The sequence below is a fragment of the Abramis brama genome (genome assembly GCF_963993115.1).
Source record: "Abramis brama genome assembly, chromosome: 3".
Taxonomy (NCBI): Eukaryota; Metazoa; Chordata; class Actinopteri; order Cypriniformes; family Leuciscidae; genus Abramis; species Abramis brama.
The window spans coordinates 44,750,969-44,773,714 of record NC_139965.1 but is presented as its reverse complement, the minus strand read 5'-3'; the positions used below and the strand labels follow the sequence as shown (position 1 = coordinate 44,773,714).

Here is a 22,746-nt window from a genome sequence, read left to right as displayed (position 1 = left end):
CTTGAACATTTTGAATCCTTTTGCGCGTCCAAAGCGAATAGGATGCGCGTATAAAGTGAGCGTTTGAAGCTAAATAGATGCGCGTTCAGAGCTAAGGCGGGGCTACAGATTATTATCTGAATATTATCTAAGTAATTTAAAGTTAAATCTTACATTTATTCAGTTTATAAATGTTTGAGACAAGTGTACCAAAAAACAAAACAGCAGCAGCGTAGCAGATCTATTCAGTCAAGATCAAACATGTTAACTTTGTCATATCAATATAAAAACAAGTAAGAACAAGATAATCAACATGCTGATCAAGACTCGAGGCCTGTTCCACATAAACGCCTAAATTACAAAGGGTAGCTTTAACAGAATAAGATAAAGGAACAAGGCATTTTATCGCTTTCGGGAGAACACCAGCAAGAGCAGAAATAAGAACTTCTGCCCCCCCCCCCCAGTATTTAAAAGGGAGTTCACCCACAAGTGAAAATTCTGTCAATTTACTCACCCTCAAAATGTTCCAAACCTGTGTGCATTTCTTTCTTCTGCTGAACACAAAAGATGATCATTTTGAAGAATGTCTGTAACCAAACAGTTGATGTGCCCCATTGACTTCCATAGTATTTTTTCCCTACTATGGAAGTCAATGGGGCCATTCAACTGTTTGGTTAACCATATTCTTTAAAATATGCACACAGGTTTGGAACAACCTGAGGGTGAGTAAGTGATAATTTTTTGGGTGAACTATTCCTTTAACGGCAAGTAATTATCTGCCATCCAATCTTTTATATAGTTTTTGCAACTTAGAAGAACAGACAATTTTGTGATTTCATGAGGCTTAAAAAAAATTATATATGCATAATCTCCATAACAATGATAAACACCCTTTAATGTATGTATTAATTGCCCAAGAGGCAGCAAATATAGCGCAAAAAACAATGCAGTTATAGCCAAAACAGAACCCTGGGGAACACCACAGGACAGAAATGCTGTTGATGAGGCATAATTTTGAACTCTGGCTGAAAAAGACCTGTCTGATAAGTATGAAGAGAACCACTTTAAGGCTGTTCCAGAGATGCCAACACACTGACTATTCCAGGAACTTAGCCATGAAAGATAACTTAGAAATAGGTTTATATACTTTAGGGCAAAGATGGATCAAGATTAATTTTCTTGAAAAGTGGTTGAACAATAGCTTGCTTGAAATACATTGGAACAGAACCAGACATCAGAGACTTCTTAATTATAGAAAGCATGCAAGGACCATGGTGTCTAACATTTTTAAACAAAGCAGTGGGTACTACCAAAATCAAGAGGACTAAGAGAAGCTAACCAGTTTGGTAAGATCTTCTAATGTAATCTGAAAAAAATTCTCCAGGAGATACAAAGTATTTTGAAAGGAAGTAGAATGAATGTTATTTCATATATTGTTTATCTAAGCCACAAAAACCAAGTTAACTGTTGCTGATGGTGTTAAACTGAATTTTGGGATTGTGTCTACTACTAGATATGTGACTCCAATGTTGTAAAATTGCATGTGTTTAAGGGATCCGAAGCCAGAAAAACTTAGTAGAAAGATGCAGTATTATAAATCAAAATAAACTGTCGACAATGCAGGTACAGCAACTCAAAAGCATCAGCATAGATTCATTTTTACATAATGCTTCTGATACCCCAAACAGAAATAATGTAATTTTCATTGAGGGTGTTTGAAGCAGGTTGACAATCAAAAATTGCATGCTTATCCTGAATTCTTGTTTGACAAGCAAAAGCCAGTACATCAATTTTAAATATAATTTAAAGAAATTATACCTCAGAACCCAAACAGTATATATTTTTTCATTGAACCGCTTAAAACCGCTTTTGAAATTCCTTTTCTATTTGTGCAGTTAGATGCATCAGGGTTAAGAAATACTTCAGATCTAATATGCAATTACAAACTCAACATTTATCTTTTATTTTTACAAATATATCCTTGCTGGTTTTACAAAAGATTACAGAAGTAAATAGAAGTAGTAAAGCTTTTGCATGTGTGAATAAACATGCAAAAACTGGTGACACTTGAATAAGGTAAGGTACACGACAGATGAAGAGAAGTCGAATTAGAAAACATTTTACTTCACTACTAATAAGAAAAATAAAAAATATTGAGCATGTACATTTTTTTTTGTGAAATTCAGAATGTTTGAAACTTTGACATCTTAAAAAAAACAAAAAAACAGGTTACCCCACCTTCAGAACAACTAGAAGCAGAACACTGTTTTTTTGTGCATAGAAAATAACACTTTAAAAAGCTATTTATTCTGAATCTTTTAAGATTTTTTTCCACTCTTCGGCTGCAGACAGGATTGATCATGTTTTGAGGTGTGTCTAGAGGAGAGATTAAAAGAAGTAAAAAATAAAACTATTTATTTGGCATGTAAAAATTAAGGAAATATTAACTAGTGTTACAACAAGGAACAAAAACAGAGACCAACAAAATGGCTGTCAGGAGTCGTACCGTTTTTGCCTGTACTTTTCTTGGTCAGCAACAGGCATCATGTGCATAAGCTCCAAACTAGCGTTTATAGTCTTTAGCATTTTGAAACGTTCCTTGCCACGTACCTAGAAAATGAGGGGGGAAAAAAAACCTCTTAAGAAATTTTCATGAATTGTCTTTTTATAAAATAAGTTGATTAAAAATATTCCCATGTTACACACATGAAGAATGTAGATGTCTTCGTCAGAACTGGAGTCAGTCTTGATCTTCTTGCACGCAAGACCAGCAGCAGGGAGTGGCTCTTTTAACAGATCAGAAACCTGATGCTCTGGTGTGATTGGGTCAAGGTGAATAAGATTTAACAGATACAATAGTTACAAATAATGCACATAATACTGGGATGGGTTAGATATTACCTTTTTTCTCAATTGCTAAAACACTAAACCCCATTCTCTGGACCAAATGCTCAGTGGCCTAAACATGTTTGTCAAATCACTCTTTAGGCAAAACCTCCAACAAGTTCAGTTAGACACTATTTGCAAAACTCTAAACACATTTTCACTCACTAAAACATTTTGCACTGTGCTGGAAATCCAAAGTTGAACAACTACAACACAGTTGTCATTGTTTACACACATCCACTTATTCACACTTGTTTTTAATGATGTGATTAAAACAACTGTACAACATAAGCCAGTTCAGAGTGCACAGGTGCACTGACGTTGATACGAACAATGGATTCAAACAATCTGAGAGGAGGAACAGCACGTCAAAGAGGTGATGGACGAAGAGGACGAGGAGGAAGAGGGTGAGAAAGAGCAAGTTGTTGAGTTTTGTCAAGCTGGCTCTGGCACACCAGAGGGTTTTTCCCATTGCCTAGCAAGGGACATCATTGCCTGTGATGTGAACAAAGTCCTCAGGCTGGACCCAGCACAAAGACGTGATGCTGAGGAAGAATTAATCTATCATTGACCTTGTTTTTGCAACTTTGCAAAATATTATTTTTGAGTGTACTATAACATGAAAACATTTAGAGTTTTCAATAACTTTTTCCAGTTGGGACTACTGCATTTTTACAGTATGGAAATTCTGAATAAAATTCAATACTACACAGTATTCACTACAATATTATACTTGAGGTACACAATATATTCAGCTAAGTTGCAATAACAATACTTTACCTAATTGCCAAATTGGTTTACTGTATCCAATATTATTTTTTTCTGCAACTACGTGCTCTGGATGCAGTGTAACACTTGACAATGTATGACGTAGGAGTAGCGTAAGCAAACAAACAGGGCAACCGCATTAGTCATTACGTTGTGTGTTAGTTCAAGGGTTACTCTTTTGGCATAAATCGACTTGCGTATGGCCGTCTGTAATTGTAGGGACATCAACTTTACATTTTCACGCCCCTAAACATGATGCGGAACAAAAACTGTTATTGGTTGCGTCTTTTTTTATTTGAGGTGGTTATCCATCTTATTTCAGCCCCCTCATTTAAACACTTACTTCTCTTTGTCCCAGGAACCATCTCCCCATTAATCTTTTTCAGGTTGTCTTCCTCCGTTTTGCGGTCACGGCCTGGACATGCACACACTCGAACTTCAAAACATCGGCGACCAAGGACCTGTTTGCTGTGAATGAAGAACACCACCAAACATTCAACCCTGATCTCCAGTGCTCCAGTACAAATAAAAGAAGAGAAAATAGGAGAGAGGGACTCACTCGAATGTCTCCAGGGTCAATATGGTGAGAATTGGCCTCCTATTCATCCCACCCATACAGCTGCTATTGCACATGAAATTCAGTAGTATGGTGGTTACCACTGAACCCAGCTAGAGGGACAAAGACAAAATACAAATCAATGAATGTTCTAAAGTCGGGTTTTATTCTGGCATGTTGAATTCGTTTGGATTTATTTTTCTCATAACAAATTAAAAGAACTTGTACTCCGTAATTTTTTGGTCATACAGATTTAGAGTAGCCTAGCCTACATCGTAGGCCAGGTCTAAAGCCTTTAAATGTCTAAATATTTAATAAAATGTTATCTGATTATGCATTCCATATGAAACCGAGAGACACAGAGGATCTACTCAAAACATGTTTAGCTATCATGTGAGCGCTTCCCAATGAGGAAAGGACAAGGCAAGAGTGAAAATATCGCTCTAATTAAATGTAAATCGCCTGAATTAAAATGTAAAAACAGATCAAATAATTTATGTCTAAATGTTGCGATATTGTTTAATTTAAGTTCATAATTATTCTATAAATGTTATTTAGTTTAACAGCAGCACCACGAAGCACTGTGGTTCGAGATTTATTTGAATAAAAAAAACAACAACCCTTTATTCACAAATCGCATGCACCCTGGTTGTAAGGATCCAAAGATCCCTGTGGAATTTAATATTGAGTTGAACATTTTGTTCATGACAACAAATGAACATGCGTTTGAAGACTGTATTTAGTTTTGCTTGGAAAAAGCTGGCCCAAACCAAAGTAGTAGTTCTTCAATTCTTCAATTATTGAAATAATTAAATATTTAGTTAATAAACTTTATGACAGAATTTTACTACATGTAGCCTAAATGATTTAATTCCTTCACTATCAACACTTTAATAGCCTAATGCTAATGTCTAGAATTCAACTAGGCATTCTGTGTCTTTGAAGCAACACAGGCTAAATAATTTGTTACACTATTTTCATGTTGTACTGTTTTAATTGTTTAATTTGGCTGCAATTTCTTTGGCAATACAAATTTAAAATGTCGCAAGAATAAGATTCTGTATTTCTTATTTTGCATTGCAAAGGGAATAAACTCGATGCAACCCTGTTTTAAATGAATAAACTGTCCCGACACTTTATTTAAACCTTGAAATGTGCAATGGGATTTTAAACTTAATTAATTTTAGTGTTCTTTTACATTTAAATTTTTTATATTTTAAAGCAATATTACAGTGGGGAGGAACAAGTATTTGATACACTGCCGATTTTGCAGGTTTTCCCACTTACAAAGCATGTAGAAGTAATTTTTAATCATAGGTACTCTTCAACTGTGAATGACGGAATCTAAAACAAAAATCCAGAAAATCACATTGTATGATTTTTAAGTAATTAATTTGCATTTTATTGCATGACATAAGTATTTGATACATCAGAAAAGCAGAACTTAATATTTGGTACAGAAACCTTTGTTTGCAATTACAGAGATCATACGTTTCCTGTAGTTCTTGACCAGGTTTGCACACACTGCAGCAGGGATTTTGGCCCACTCCTTCATACAGACCTTCTCCAGATCCTTCAGGTTTCGGGGCTGTCGCTGGGCAATATGGACTTTCAGCTCCCTCCAAAGATTTTCTATTGGGTTCAGGTCTGGAGACTGGCTAGGCCACTCCAGGACCTTGAGATGCTTCTTACAGAGTCACTCCTTAGTTGCCCTCGCTGTGTGTTTCGGGTCGTTGTCATGCTGGAAGACCCAGCCACGACCCATCTTCAATGCTCTTACTGAGGGAAGGAGGTTGTTGGCCAAGATCTCACGATACATGGCCCCATCCATCCTCCCCTCAATACGGTGCAGTTGTCCTGTCCCCTTTGCAGAAACGCACCCCCAAAGAATGATGTTTCCACCCCCATGCATCACGGTTGGGATGGTGTTCTTGGGGTTGTACTCATCCTTCTTCCTCCAAACACGGCGAGTGGAGTTTAGACCAAAAAGCTAACCTTCTCACCAAGCTGCTTGCCTATTGTCCTGTAGCCCATCCCAGCCTTGTGCAGGTCTACAATTTTATCCTTGATGTCCTTACACAGCTCTCTGGTCTTGGCCATTGTGGAGAGGTTGGAGTCTGTTTGATTGAGTGTGTGGACAGGTGTCTTTTATACAGGTAACAAGTACAAACAGGTGCAGTTAATACAGGTAATGAGTGGAGAACAGGAGGGCTTTTTAAAGAAAAACTAACAGGTCTGTGAGAGTCGGAATTCTTACTGGTTGGTAGGTGATCAAATACTTATGTCATGCAATAAAATACAAATTAATTATTTCAAAATCATACAATGTGATTTTCTGGATTTTTGTTTTAGATTCCGTCTCTCACAGTTGAAGTGTACCTATGATAAAAATTACAGACCTCTACATGCTTTGTAAGTAGGAAAACCTGCAAAATCGGCAGTGTATCAAATACTTGTTCTCCCCACTGTATTTAGTTGTCTGTTATTTTGTGTAGCCAAGTCAACAAAATCAGTCTTTTTCTGATTCGTTCAATGTATGGATCTGTTTTGAAAATTTTCTTTTGTTGCTATGGCCGGGTATCCCTGTCAGTCATCTCAATTTCGTGAATGATTCACAAAACCAATAATTTAGCAGATTAAAGACGAGCTTCATCTTCATTTTCTGGTGCGATCGGCTGACAATCTTCCTTCGTCAGTTTTGTCGTCTGTGCAGCGGCTCTACTGGAATGTAGCAAATGTATGTTGTAATGTGCCATTGATAATTAAACAAAATGCTTGACTTTAATAAACAGTTACCTATTTAAGCATCAAGAATGGTAAAACAAATGCTGTCGGCCAACATCGGTTAACAGCATGAAGGCTATAATGTTATAGACCTATCGTCTAAACGCTTATTAATAAAAATGACAGGAAAACACAAATCAAATCACACACAAAGCTCCAAAAAGTGTTACGAAACAATAAATGAACATCTCAAAAGTTTTATTTTTGACAAATATTAAACTAGAGACAAAATTATGAAGATGGTATAGCCCCTCCTTGAACTGCCACCTTACCGTGGTGGAGGGGTTTGAGTACCCGAATGACCCTAGGAGCTATGTTGTCTGGGGCTATATGCCCCTGGTAGGGTCTCCCAAGGCAAACAGGTCCTAGGCGATGGGTCAGACTAAGAGCGGTTCAAAACCCCTTATGATGAAGAAAAAACAGAGGACCGTGACGTCGCCCGGTATGGCGCAGCCGGGGCCCCACCCTGGAGCCAGGCCCGGGGTTGGGGCTCGTATGCGAGCGCCTGGTGGTCGGGCCTCCCCCCATGGGGTCCGGCCGGGCTCAGCCCGAAGGAGCGACGTGGGGCCACCCTCCCGTGGACCCACCACCTGCAGGAGGGACCGTATGGGGCCGGTGCTAAGTGGATCGGGCGGCAGTCGAAGGCGGGGGCCTAGACAACCCGATCCCTGGATGCGGAATCTAGCTCTAGGGACATGGAACGTCACCTCTCTGGCGGGGAAGGAGCCTGAGATTGTGCGTGAGGTTGAGAGATTCCAACTAGAGATAGTTGGGATCACCTCTACGCACGGCTTGGGCTCTGGAACCACACTCCTCGAGAGAGGATGGACTCTTCACCACTCTGGAGTTGCCCATGGTGTGAGGCGGCGGGCTGGTGTGGGTTTGCTTATAGCCCCCCAGCTCAGCAGCCATGTGTTGGAGTTCACCCCGGTGAACGAGAGGGTCGCTTCCCTGCGCCTTCGGGTCGGGGATAGGTCTCTCACTGTCGTTTGTGCCTACGGGCCGAACGACAGTGCAGAGTACCCGGCCTTCTTGGAGTCTCTGGGAGGGGTGCTGGAAAGTGCTCCGACTGGGGACTCCGTCGTTCTACTGGGGGACTTCAACGCCCACGTGGGCAGCGACAGTGACACCTGGAGGGGCGTGATTGGGAGGAACGGCCCCCCTGATCTGAACCCGAGTGGTGTTCTGTTATTGGACTTCTGTGCTAGTTACAGTTTGTCCATAACGAACACCATGTTCAAGCATAAGGGTGTCCATCAGTGCACATGGCACCAGGACACCCTAGGCCGGAGGTCGATGATCGACTTTGTGGTCGTCTCATCCGACCTCCGGCCGTATGTCTTGGACACTCGGGTGAAGAGAGGGGCGGAGCTGTCAACTGATCACCACCTGGTGGTGAGTTGGATCCGATGGCGGGGGAGGAAGCTGGACAGACTCGGCAGACCCAAACGTACTGTGAGGGTCTGTTGGGAACGTTTGGCCGAATCTCCTGTCAGAGAGATCTTCAACTCCCACCTCCGGCAGAGCTTCGACCAGATCCCGAGGGAGTCTGGAGATATTGAGTCCGAGTGGACCATGTTCTCCACCTCCATTGTCAACGCGGCCACTCGGAGCTGTGGCCGTAAGGTCTCCGGTGCCTGTCGAGGCGGCAATCCCCGAACCCGGTGGTGGACACCGGAAGTAAGGGATGCCGTCAAGCTGAAGAAGGAGTCCTATCGGGCCTGGCTGGCTTGTGGGACTCCTGAGGCAGCTGATGGGTACCGACGGGCCAAGCGGACTGCAGCCCGGGTGGTTGTAGAGGCAAAAACTCGGGCCTGGGAGGAGTTCGGTGAGGCCATGGAGAAGGACTATCGGCTGGCCTCGAAGAGATTCTGGCAAACCGTCCGGCGCCTCAGGAAGGGGAAGCAGTGCCCTACCAACGCTGTTTACAGTGGAGGAGGGCAGCTGTTGACCTCGACTGGGGATATCACCGGACGGTGGAAGGAATACTTCAAGGATCTCCTCAATCCCGCCGTCACGTCTTCCATTGAGGAAGCAGAGGCTGAGGGCTCGGAGGCGGACCCGTCCATCACCCAAGCTGAAGTCACCGAGGTAGTCAAGAAACTCCTCGGTGGCAAGGCACCGGGGGTGGATGAGATCCGCCCTGAGTACCTCAAGTCTCTGGATGTTGTGGGGCTGTCTTGGCTGACACGCCTCTGCAGCATCGCGTGGCGGTCGGGGACAGTGCCTTTGGATTGGCAGACCGGGGTGGTGGTCCCTCTTTTCAAGAAGGGGGACCGGAGGGTGTGCTCCAACTATAGGGGGATCACACTTCTCAGCCTCCCTGGGGAAAGTCTATGCCAGGGTACTGGAGAGGAGAATCCGGCCGATAGTAGAACCTCGGATTCAGGAGGAACAGTGTGGTTTTCGTCCCGGTCGTGGAACACTGGACCAGCTCTATACCCTCTACAGGGTGCTGGAGGGCTCATGGGAGTTTGCCCAACCAATCCACATGTGCTTTGTGGATTTGGAGAAGGCATTCGACTGTGTCCCTCGTGGCATCTTGTGGAGGGTGCTCTGGGAGTATGGGGTCCGGGGCCCTTTGCTAAGGGCTATCCGGTCCCTGTACGACCGGAGCAGGAGCTTGGTTCGTATTGCCAGCAGTAAGTCAGACTTGTTCCCGGTGTGTGTTGGACTCCGGCAGGGCTGCCCTTTGTCGCCGGTTCTGTTCATAATTTTTATGGACAGAATTTCTAGGCGCAGCCAAGGGGCCGGAGGGGGTCAGGTTTGGGGACCACACGATTTCATCTCTGCTCTTTACGGATGATGTGGTCGTGTTGGCCTCATCAAACCAGGACCTCCAGCATGCACTGGGACGGTTTGCAGCCGAGTGTGAAGCGGCTGGGATGAGAATCAGCACCTCCAAATCCGAGGCCATGGTCCTCAGTCGGAAAAGGGTGGCTTGCCCGCTTCAGGTTGGTGGAGAGTTCCTGCCTCAAGTGGAGGAGTTCAAGTATCTCGGGGTCTTGTTCACGAGTGAGGGAAGGATGGAACGGGAGATTGACAGACGGATCGGTGCAGCTTCTGCAGTAATGCGGTCGCTGTACCGGTCTGTCGTGGTGAAGAAGGAGCTGAGCCGCAAGGCGAAGCTCTCGATTTACCGGTCAATCTACGTTCCTACTCTCACCTATGGTCATGAGCTTTGGGTCATGACCGAAAGGACAAGATCCCGGATACAAGCGGCCGAAATGAGCTTTCTCCACAGGGTGGCTGGGCGCTCCCTTAGAGATAGGGTGAGAAGCTCGGTCACTCGGGAGGAGCTCAGAGTAGAGCCGCTGCTCCTCCACATTGAGAGGGGTCAGTTGAGGTGGCTCGGGCATCTTTTCCGGATGCCTCCTGGACGCCTTCCTGGGAAGGTGTTCCGGGCATGTCCCACCGGGAGGAGACCCCGGGGAAGACCTAGGACACGCTGGAGAGACTATGTCTCCCGGCTGGCCTGGGAACGCCTCGGTGTCCCCCCGGAAGAGCTGGAGGAAGTGTCGAGGGAGAGGGAAGTCTGGGCATCCCTGCTTAGACTGCTGCCCCCGCGACCCGGCCCCGGATAAGCGGTAGAAGATGGATGGATGGATGGGTATAGCCGAGATTCGATCTCGGAACGCTTGAAGCTCCGCGAAGCGCATGTTGCGTTGACCACAGAGCTATCGCCTGAACACTCTCTAGAGAATGAGGTCTTATGGTCATGCAAAGCCTCATTGATGTAGCCTAATATTTTTCTATTGCAATGTTTTATGTTGAAATGTTTTCATTATTTATTAAAGAAAATTATGCTAATCATAACAACCTACTGTAAGCCTATTTAATTCTTAATAAAGAATGCTAAAACACAAATGCTGCCGACTAACTTCGGTTAACAAGTCCTGATCAATGTTTTAATTTTACGATAATTTAGTTTAATTTATTTCACTGTTATGTTTCAGTTAATAAATCTACTGACAAATTAAAATAACACGAAGTATAAGATAAAACCTATTGACATGTATAGCCTTTCTAAATTATAGAAAATTTGGACACACAATGTTAACGGTTAGCCTACTTTGCTTAAATTAGATGCAATAACAGAAGCCTACATTTGTTTCAGTTCTAAATTTGTACTGTGATTTCAGTATTGTGATTATAAATTCGTTTAACTACAATGTTTCCTTTGAATTTATCTGCTACCAGCTCTCAATCGCTCTCAATGAGCCGCGGCGCGGCAGCAGATTACGCAATAGAGAGAATAAACTGACACTTTTCAAGAGTCTGTGATTGTAGCGCCTCTTTGCAAAAGGCAGCAAATACACACCCGCAATTATATAAAAAGTATATAAAAGTATTATTCTGGTTGAGTACCAAATCTAGATGCTGAACACCGGTGGTCGATGAGAAGAGATCCCTTTGGGGCTAAACAATTAATCATATTTTAATCGCTATAACTTAAACGATTTCTGCTTTTCTGAAAAATAAAAAATCGTTGCGATATTTGCCCAGCTGATTATTTGTCCATTTTTATTTAAACATTTCCGTTATCTTGCATTGGTAACAAGCATACAACATCTTTCCTACATGGGCTTGCCAGATGTCAAGAGAATAAATCCCCCAAGCAGGGCTTTTCTCTTAAAAGGATACATTTTCTGCCCTGATGATCTGACAACACAGACAAACATGGAGTTTAACAATGTTCATTGTGAAATTATGTTAGAAAGAAAGCGTCATACAGGCCGTGTGTGCGATTTGCTGCTATTAAATCTGAAAGCGAATAAAGCAGCAATAAAGAACACTTTAAATTGTGTTCATGTGATTTTATAGATTGCTGTGAAATTAATGAATGCATAATAATTGTGAAACCGTGATTAATAATTGGACCAACAAAATCTATTATCGTTGCATCCCTAATCGACATAATACACATTTTCGAGGACAGCATTGGGCAGGATGTATAATAACATTGTTTAAACATTGTTTAAAATAATGGATTAAAATTAATTACATTTTTTTTTTAGATGTCCCATCCGATTAATAGGGAAAAATATAATTGACAGATTAATCAATTATCAAAATAATTGTTAGTTGCAGCTCTTAACATAACGAAGCTTACATCATTCTGCTGAACAAATTGCCTTATATTAGCTTTACAAATCATACAGCAGGGGTGCAAAACTCAATTCCTGGAGGGTCAGCCCTGCAGAGTTTAGTTCCAACCCTGCTCAAACATGCATACCTGTAGTTTTCAAATAAGCCTGAAGAAGTTGAGCTGGATCAGGTGTGTTAACCGGCACAGCTTTTGTAGTCTTTACGGTAGTGGTTTAGTGGATGAGGAAACACACAGACCAGTTGCATGCGAGTTAAGCCATCCCACGTGATACTGCTCAACCAATCAAGTCTGTGCATTCCAGGTAGTAAACATGGCGACTCTACAGTGCAGACAGATGAGAGAGCTAGAGGCAAGTTGCACATGAAAAGATGGTAAAGAGAAGAAAAAAAAAAAGAAGAAAAAAAAAAAAAAAGCAATACAAACGACTGAGCCGGAGAAAATTGAGAAAAAAGATGAGTGAGAGAGAAACAGACGAGTGAGACGGAGAAAGTGAGAAACAGACGAGTGAGCCCGAGAAAGGGAGAGAAAAATAAGGCACAAATGGCGCTCTCCAAAAAAAGGAAAGTGGACAGTGATAAAGAGAGTAGAAACTGTGGCACTTAATAAAAGTGCCAATATGAAACGCCATAATGAGACAAAAAGGTTATGAACAAACATACCCACTCAAATCTGAAGTGAGATCAGAGAAAATAAGTAGTCTCAGAGCCTAATATGACCAGTCCACCAGGATCCTGAGCCACACATTCACTGCACAACAACATTCTCATGAGTTGCTTGGATTTTGCGTCAATACAAAAAGACATCATCAGCATCATCATCTGCCACAAAGAAAAGTGACATTAACTCAGGACGTGCTAACCCAGCTAGATGAGGCCATGCATAAGGCATCATGTGTAGGCTTAGCCGTGGATGAGTCCATTGACGTGTGACAATGCTCAGCTGTTAGTGCATATCAGGTTTTTCAACAGACCGGAAAGCAATTTGTGAAGATATGTTAGGTGTCACTCCCCTTCAGACCAGTACAAAAGGAAAGACATCTACCTGGCCATTAAGGAGATGTTAACAAAGAAAGGAATTGAGCCACAAAAAGTGGTTTCAATAACCACAGATGGAGCCCCTGCTATGATAGGGAGAGATAAAGGAGTTGTAGCAAAACTGAAAGAGTTGAAAACTGAGCTCATAGCTTACCATTGCATCATTCATCAATCTGTCCTCTGCACCTCCCTGTCAGATGAGCATGCTGAGGTGATAAAAACAATGATGAAAATGATCAATTTTCTCAGGGCATCCTCTTCCTACCAGCATCACATGCTTAGGGAATTCCTCAGAGAAGTTGATGCCAATGCTGATGATCTTTTGCTGCACAACAATGTGAGATGGCTCAGCAAAGGCAGGGTGTTAGGGAGCTTTTGGTCCATCAGGAGGGAAGCAGCATCTTTTTTGGAAGAGCTAAGAAGTCAAGAGGCAACAGTTTTCTCTCTTTTTAGAAAATGAGAAACAGATGGACAATGTGGCCTGTTTGGTTGATCACTTCACATCTGAATGAAATGAATTTGAGGCTACAGGGCAAGGACAATTCAATTTGTTAACTGATGACAGCTGTCTGCTCCTTTCAGAGGAAACTTGAGGTGTTCAAGGAAAACCTGCAGGGAGACTGTGCACACTTCCCTGCAGTGCAGGAAAAGGTTCAGGGACAGAGAGATGTGTCTTTTGTTGACTTTGATAAGCTTATTGTAAACTTCAGCAAGCATTTTGACAGCTTCAGCTTTGGGCAGCAGCTCATCATGTTCATTCAGAACCCATTTCTCATCACAGATGTCAAGGGGTTCTTAAAGGAAGTCACAGCACTTTAAATGGGTAAATGCTGGGTCTTTCCAGATGCAATTGGTTGATCTCCAAGCAGATGTGGCCCTGAAAGCGCAGTTTGTAATAACTTAAGCTTCCACTTTCTGGCTCCAAATGGTCCCCGAGACAGCTTTCCCAGGTCTGAGGATAGTAGCCGTTTACACCTTGACCATGTTTGGCTCCACATACAACTGCAAGGCAGCTTTCTCCACAATGAACAATCAAAACTAAATATCGTTCCAGACTTACCAATGAGCACCCCCATACGTGTATGAGAATGGCCCTGACTCCATTCACACCCAGGTTTAAAATCCTGGCAAGATAAGCTAGAGCTCAATTCTCTCTCTGAGTAAAAAAGTGGGGGAGTGGGATATATAAGTGATACTCTAAAACTGTTCAATTGTTAAGATGTGTCAAGATTTATTATCTGTAAAATTGGTTGAGACTGTTGAGTCAAGATGTGAAACAGAAAAGGGGAAATTCAAGCTTTTCCTCCTTTTTTTTGTCTGAAGTTAAGCACTTTATTTGAACCTTCACAATTTTCACATTTTATACATTTTTCTCTTATTTTGAAATGCAGCCCTACTTTTATTTAGTTAATGAGAGAACATTATCCATATCTGCAGTAGGGCTGGGCGATATGGCCAAAAAAAAAAATCATCTCTCTTTATTTTTTGGTTAAATGGCGATATACGATATATATCTCTGTACTTTCTACGTTTATCTATTTGGATAAAGAAAATCTGTACTTATTTAAAAAAAAATAAAAAATGTATTTCACATCCTGCCCAATGATATCCTACAAACAATGTTGATATTGAAGGATATGGAAACAAAAATAGTGAATGCAATGTAGACTATGTAATATATTACGTGCAAAAAGGTGGTTAAAATCATATTACATTCTAACATTACAATCTAAAAACATAATGCTTTTGTTTTTAAATTGACTAACAGCTAAACTAAAAATGAAAATAAAAATTATAATAATATACCCCATTATAATGGTCACTTTCATAAAAAAAAATTAAGCACTGCTGAAATGCACCACATCTCAAACGCATTAAACAGCGCAAGTATTTATCTGTCAGTCAGCAACAGTATCTGTCAGAGCATCTGACAGGGCAAGCTGCTTAAACTTGTTAACTATATCTTACCAGTTATTTTGAAGCCCTAAATATAAGCTTGAGTCATGTTTAGGACAAATTTGTACAAAATGTACTTTCACTGCAGGAGCTCACACTGCGTCCTCAGCTATTTTTCAGATGTGCTTGTATCAATCTACTGTATCGATATAAATGGTTTTGCCTCATTCCATATAGTTTCAAAAAAATATTGATATATCTTACAAACTCGATATACCACCCAGTCCTAATCTGCAGTCATGCATATATGTTCAGTTCTACGCTACGTGACAAATATTGTCAAAAAGTTTTTGAAATCACACTGCATTGATTACATGCAGATGTTGATACAACTACTAGGCTACTTAAATATATATCACCTAAATAGTTAGACATTATGATCTCCGGACCTTTGCTTCAAGAAACTGGACCTCTCTAAATTTTAGTTGAATACCCCTGGACTAAACTATGTACATCATTTTTTACCTTTTGTTTCATAATACATTTGATTTATAGAATACTTTTGCTGATTTTTTTTAAAGGATAACTGTCACCAAAATGCAACCTAGGGTCTTTTTGTTAAACTACCCGAGGCAAACTTTCGTTTAAAAGCATAATTAGAATGGAAACGCCACTCAAGTTTGACCATATTTGTCCGCCGGCATTTTGACAGTCAAAAATAGTTGATCTCCGAATGCAACTTAAAGGTCCCATGACATGAAATTTTCACTTTCTGAGGTTTTTTAACATTAATATGAGTTCCCCTAGCCTGTATATGGTCCCCAAGTTTCTAGAAATTTCAATCGGGGTAAATCGAGCTTTTGCTATCTTTCTCTGCCTTTGAGAAAATGGAGGCCCATACGCGCTGATCTTGAATCTCCTCATGACGTCATAAGGAGGAAATGTTACCTCCCCTTTCTCTGCTTTGCCCGCCCAGAGAATATTTTCCGCCCATGAGAAAATGCACTAGGAAGTAGAACGCGCGCGCGCGATTTTAGTTTGTCCACGAGAGTTATCATGGCTTTTGAGTGAGCGAAGCATAACAATTGCTCAATAATTGGATGTACAAATGAACACCGAAGGGTCAATACAGAGCTGGGCTTGCTGAACGTCTGAAACTAAAGTCTGGATCACTCTCTTTGGCTCAGCTACACACCTCGGACAAGTAAGTCAACTAATGATATATAAGTGTGTTGCTTTACTGTTTATGGTTACCTAGACTGTTACACGTAGAATGTGGCTGTAACATTAGCTATGCAGCTATGCAGTTTGTGTGTGAATACACACACTGTAACGCGAGTGTTGTACACTTCTTTGTTATTTGGATAACCGTTTTCCTGTTGGTTATATGGCGCGCGCGATATCCGCATTTCAATATCGCAGAGCTTGATGTAATTGTAATAAGATAAATTACAGATGTTACAGATCTCTCATGTAAAGGCAACAGTAGGTTAGCGTTAGCTACATGATAACTGTAAACCATCCGAATAAAGTACCGTATCCAGACATAATATTTTAAACTAACCATTCGGAAACGTCCTGCTGGAGCCGCTGAGTTGCAACTTCTTCATCCGTTGCTTCTCCATCCGGATCAGATTCTGGGTCAAACTGAAATGCTTGAACGACTGCGTGTCTTCGTGCCATTGCTATATCCAACGTAAACATGCATGCCACGGTACCGTTGCGCAAGATGGTCAAGGCCACACCTATTTTTTACAGTCTATGGGCCACACCCACCCTCCACCTTGCGCCGCCTTTCTCCTCCTCATTATCATTTAAGGCTACAGACACCGAAACGGCCTGTCTGAAGGAAGCTCATTCTGGGACTGGCTTGTAGTGGCTATAATTCTGCACCGAGGCTGAATTTTTGGAAAGAGATTTCAGATACAGTACTAGGGACCACTAAGGCCTATATTAAAGCCTACAAAAAGTAGCATGTCATGGGACCTTTAACAAGGAGGAGAGTAAAGATGGAAAGCTCCTAAAGCTTGGTTCCATATAAATTCACGGATAATTTGTTGTTAGTGAAAATCAATATTGACCTTGAATTTGAAAAAGGATGCTCATATAAGAAGCAATACTAAAATTCAGAGTCAGTTCATTCACATTCGGAGATCGACTATTTTTGACTGTCAAAATGCCGGCGGACACAGCTACAGTGAGTTGTTCAAAATCTTTCTTTTTAGTAAACTGTGTACACAAACAATGTTATCAATGCTCGAGTTCATGTGTAGAGCCCCTGGTGATACTTCGAGCAAAGTTTTGAAGTATGCAAATGTTGTATCAAGCCTTCTTAGTGTTTTAAAAATCATAGTAGTGCCCGAAGCACTCCCATTCAAATTTGGCAATTTGACCGAAAACGAAAATAGTGTCAAACTTAAAAGTGGCGTTTCCATTCTAATTATGCTTTTAAACGAAAGTTTGCCTCGGGTAGATTAACAAAAAGACCTTAGGTTGCATTTTGGCGACAGTTATCCTTTAAGTGTTACATAAACAGGACAGGTACCATCTACACAATATACATAGATGTAAAATGTAAAGATGTAAAAACTTAAATATCTTGGAAACAGTAGATAAAGCAGTTGTTTTAATTGTACTGATTTCAAGTGAATTCGAATTCACCACATCAAAATACATAATAAACAGCACATTTTATCTCCAAAGTAGATGACTTCTGAGATAAAAATTATAGACAAATGTTATCAGTTTAAGCATTTTGAGTGAACAGTAGAACATAAAAAAAGTGCTATATAGGCCTAAATGCTGCATTCATTCTTTAATTCAATCAAGAAATTAAGCAGTGTGCTGAATTCTGGTGTACCTGTGGGGACTCGTAAGGCAGCGTCACACTATGCCTCTTGGTGTTTAGATCCTGGTGGTACTGTATTTTTTGACTGCCCTCCACACGGATGAGATGACTACGGTGAGAAACACCTGAGAAGAGCAAAGGGCAATCACTATAGAAAAAACTGGATACTGACAGGCATTGCTGACTTTTTAATATCAACTTGTATTATACAATATAATTATTTGGATTTGTTCTAACAAATTCATAAGACTTTCTGATTTAAATTGCATTATTTTAAAATTATTTTTTAGGCAAAGTAACACAATCATTAATGGGGTGACAAGTGTGCAGATTCCTAAACATTTGGTTCACCCTAATCTTCAGTATTTAGTTTAATCCCGGTCCAGTGAGGCCAACAACAGCTCTTATATCATCTTATTGCATAATTTTAGTGCGCCTCATTTGCAATTCAGAACACACTCGCAATTCAGAACACACTCGCTCATGCAACAATCTATAAGACGAGTCCTGGTTTGACATTATTTTGTGATTTATTTATTTTTTCTCTTCATCTCTTGGCTCTTCCTTAAACAGCCTTTTTTAGCCATTTGAGAAGCTTGCTAATTTTTAACATTACATGTTTGTAGTTGTATGGTTATACTTTCCAAATAGTGTGATGCATACTTTTAAACATTAATGATGCTGCCCTCTTGCCAACCAAACTTCCATTGCAACTTGGCAAGTGTATATGCATTTCTAAAACTCACAAATTCAGCTGTATTTAAAACATACAAACCTTCGTTATTCTCAGCGACACTCTGGTGGTGTGGGCAGCGGATTACCACCTCGGAAACATGCTCCGATTTCTTATAAATTGCTGTGGCTCTCAGCATGGCACCCTTAGGTGGTTCTCTGCCCACCAGCACATCCACAGGACATGTTTTTGCAAGCTGACAGTACAGCTTATTCAGTAGCTGAGAATACTGTGGGAGAGATAGGTGGAGGGTTACAGCACGACGAATCTCACCTTTTTGCCAATGTAGTATCTGTTGGGAATGACATGGTAAATTTGAAATTTTATCAGAAAAAAAATAAATAAAATTAATTAATTTTGCAGTTAATTCTCATATTGTATTTTCAGAAAATGCTGGAATATTTTCCTTCTCCCCAAATTTGTCACTATCGAAACACAATATTAAATAATTTATTAAGAAGGCTTATAATGACCTATTAAGATTTTGTTTACATCTACCTTATAAATATATATTTTTTCTATTTTTGAAATAATTTTAATAATATTTTAAGTGTAATTTATGAGATTTGTTGTATTTTGAACCCAATCTTTCTTTGTAGAAGGCATAAAGTTTATCGTACTGATTTCAAAGTTAAGGATTCATTAGTTTGAATATGCATTGAACCAAACACTATCATAACATCTTGTTTGATAATTCAATATACTTTATTTTTGACAAAACATCCCATGTTACGGTAGTGACTGCACATTTTTGGTAGTGACAGTAATGTTTTGGTAGTGACCACAATACTTAGTTTGCCATGGCTGAATCAGACTGTCCACATTTTATGTTAATATAAATAAATAACTATGATGCACATATGCAGTCAGTACATATAGCAGACACACATCTGACAGTAAATATCTTATAAGAACACTTCTGTTCTTTTCTTCTGAGCTATTCTATACTTTGGGTATTGAGGTGCAAGTGAGAAGAGGTATGCTCATAGATTTTTCTTCCTAAAAAAACAACAACTTACAATGTAGACTGTTTCAGAACCACTTTGTTTTATTTTCACATTTTCAACATTTTGCTTATGAGTCATTCAGATAAATCTCCAGAACCACTGAACTGTGTGTGTGTGTGTGTGTTTACATCTATCTATAAATTACAGAAACGTCTGTCTGTCTGTCTGTCTGTGTGTGTGTGTGTGTGTGTGTGTGTGTGTGTGTGTGTGTGTGTCTTTTATTTGCATATCTCTCGAACCGTTAGTCCGATGGATTTCAAACTCGACAGGTGTCTTTCTACGGGCACGAGTAAGTGCAGTGCCAAGTTTGACGTTGTTTGGATGAGAAATGCTAAAGATATCGTTAAATATATCATTTTTAGAAGGTTGTGGTTTAAAAATAAACATTCTGACATAAAAAAACTCAGTCAGCTACACTGTTTACTTCTGAATATTATAGTTTGGTTCCAAAATGTGATAAATCCATTTAGATTAATTTGAGTAAAAATGTGTTTTCTTTACCAAGAAACCAACAATTACTAAAAACACACACAAAAACTGATTTTGCACGGGCACTTTGCACTGCTCCCTGAATTGACGTGCTTATTCATTTGTGGATGTTAACTGAATCTGTAAGTCAGCTATGCTGTTTACTTCTGAATATTATATTTCATTCTGGTGCGCTTAACGTTATCACTACTGTGTAATAGTAGCCTATGCTATTCACCAACTAAACATATCCTATTCAATGCGTTCACAGTCTCTTTCACGGCCATCATTTGTAGTAGCCTATTCACAAACTGTTTGCTCAAGCATAGCGTTTTCTTGGAGTTCACTTTGTGCTTTCTACCATGCACAAATAAAAATGTCACTGAACTTTTGCTGCGTAATTGTAACAATGAGCACTCAAACACACCAAACCAACAATTACTAAAAACACACACAAAAACTGATTTTGTACAGGCATTTTGCACTAGTAAAACATTAATTTCAGAATAATTTTCCTCATTCAGATAAATCTCCAGAACCACTGAACTGTGTGTGTGTGTGTGTGTGTGTGTGTATTGTTTTCCTCCATGCTTTTCTGACATGTCTTTGCTCCCTGTCAGATAATTCACTGATACTCTTCAACTTTCCTTCTTCCCTTCGTTTCTTATTTCTTTCTCTTTCTTTCCTTAAGTATTCCTCGTACTTCACTGGGTCTTCCCTCAACCTTTGTTTGTATTCTCTCTGTCTCTCTGTTGTAGTTTTTCTATTTTTTTTTAGGCATGTTGGTGTTTTATGTCATTCTCCCTGTCAAGTTAATCATAGAAATTAACATTACTGACAACAACCTTACACCTAAGCTAGTATCATGGACAGCAACCTTAAAGGTGGGGTATGTAATTCTCTTTTTTGGCCATTTTTTCAAAATCACTTGAAATCCTATTCCTAACCCCCTTACAGCCACTGAGTTAGAAGCACTGAAATGAAAATTAAGCAATTTAATCATCTGTGGAACGGGCAGGACTCGAAAAACTCCAGCCAATCATTTCCAAGACCACCTAGAATCATTGGACAGTAAGTGCGTCAATCAAACGGTCGTACCATCCCCCCCTCCCCCCATCCCCCTCATGTTCTTTGAATGGGTGGAGTCAAAGGAAAGAAGGTAGGACCATTTGAGTTGTGTATTTTCAAAATCTGCCAGCCGTTTTGCAAATCACATACCCCACCTTTAAGTAATTGTAACCTCATCTCATTACAGAATTTTAACAGAATCTTGCATACTAAAACACTACTAAAACATACTACAGTAGTAATTATTTGCATAACTGTACTAAAATGTAGTTTATTCCTCCAAATAAAGGATTATGTGTTCCCTTTTGTCACTACCAAAACAATAATGTCACAACCGAAACTTCAAGACATGTTTCGGTTGTGACTGTTTTGGTAGTGACAATTTTAGATACTTTTGAGCCTAGCTCAAAGATGCTAATCAGCACATGGTTAGCAATCACTGGTCAGAACAGTTGAACACATATAACAACTAAATTTTATGGAATAACATCCAAAAAAGTTCTCAATAGCAGAAAAAATTAGTTTGGTAGTGACATTCCTTAAAGTTACACACAGATTTTTAGACTTTAGAACACATTTACCTCAAAATGATGGGATCAATCTACTCACCATATAGCACATGAGAGAGAGGGACACAGGAATATTTCCTGATCAAAAATGTAGGGCTGTGGTTAAAATAAGTCTCAGTCAATGGACTACAACATTCACTGTTTTGGTAGTGACATGAAAATGCAGGACACGTTTTTTTTAGATAAAGTTTCATGATTTAAAAATAAAATAAATATTTTTTTAACTTAATTTTTTTTTAAATAACAAAAATATTTTTTTTAAAACAAGAATGGAAAAATGTGCAAATTTTTTTCCAATATTTTCACAAGTTGAAATTTAGGGGTTAGGGTTTGGGACAGCCACCTCCTAATTGAAAGTAGCCCATAAATTATGATTTTATATATATATTAAAGCTGCAAGCAGCGATGAAAGGGCCCTCGCACCCGTGCCATCAACACTCGGTGGCTTTAGGAAGACAGAGCATGGTTGGGAAATGTACATTTAAGGAGGTATATATAGTAAGAGTATGTCAAAGTCAGTTACAAAATGTTTTGTATAATGGTGATAATAGCATGCTTCATGACTCAGCTAAGTGTTGCTAGCATGTTTAGTCTGTTTCTAGCATGCTTAGTACACAATAATTATGTGGTTAGTACTGCATTACTGTGTTAACCATGTCAGTTTCTGTTGCCAGTAGGTTGCGTTATGACTATAACTGAATATGAGCATGGATGGGTGTTCAGGACAGAACTCTTATCAAACGTGTGAAGTTTGGTGCAAATTGGACATTGCCTTCTTGAGTAACAACAAAGTCATGTTTCATTGAATTAGTATTCTTTAGCACGTAGCTAAGCATTGTTAGCATGTTTTAACATGTTTCTAGCATGTTTAGAACTCAATGCCATTTTTAACATGTTGCTAGAACGGCATCAACGTGTTAAACATGTCACTTCCTGTTGCCAGTAGGTGGCGCTATTACTATAACTGAACATTCTCATGTAGATGTGTTCAGGCCATGACTCTTATCAAAAGTGTGAAGTTTGGGGCAGATTGGACATTC

The 22,746-nt window shown here is 40.1% G+C and overlaps 1 protein-coding gene across 5 annotated transcripts in view; it reads right to left on the bottom strand.

The window, feature by feature from the left end:
- Window positions 1-1,913: 1,913 nt before the first annotated feature.
- Window positions 1,914-22,746, bottom strand: part of LOC311080364 (cellular tumor antigen p53-like) — a 94,454-nt gene continuing 73,621 nt past the window's right edge. The window contains exons 5-11 of one of the 5 annotated variants that reach the window (XR_014605567.1): window positions 18,637-18,886; window positions 17,874-17,986; window positions 4,193-4,302; window positions 3,977-4,101; window positions 2,686-3,410; window positions 2,486-2,589; window positions 1,914-2,355 (exon numbers count right to left, since the gene is read on the bottom strand). Coding sequence is in view for 3 of the 5 variants with exons in the window: in XM_084110292.1 (XP_083966418.1) it covers window positions 2,298-2,355; window positions 2,486-2,589; window positions 2,686-2,792; window positions 3,977-4,101; window positions 4,193-4,302; window positions 17,874-17,986; window positions 18,637-18,886 (867 nt within the window). In the remaining 2 variants the exon portion in view is untranslated. The other 4 variants (XR_014605568.1, XM_084110293.1, XM_084110292.1 and 1 more) reach the window with 4 other exon arrangements.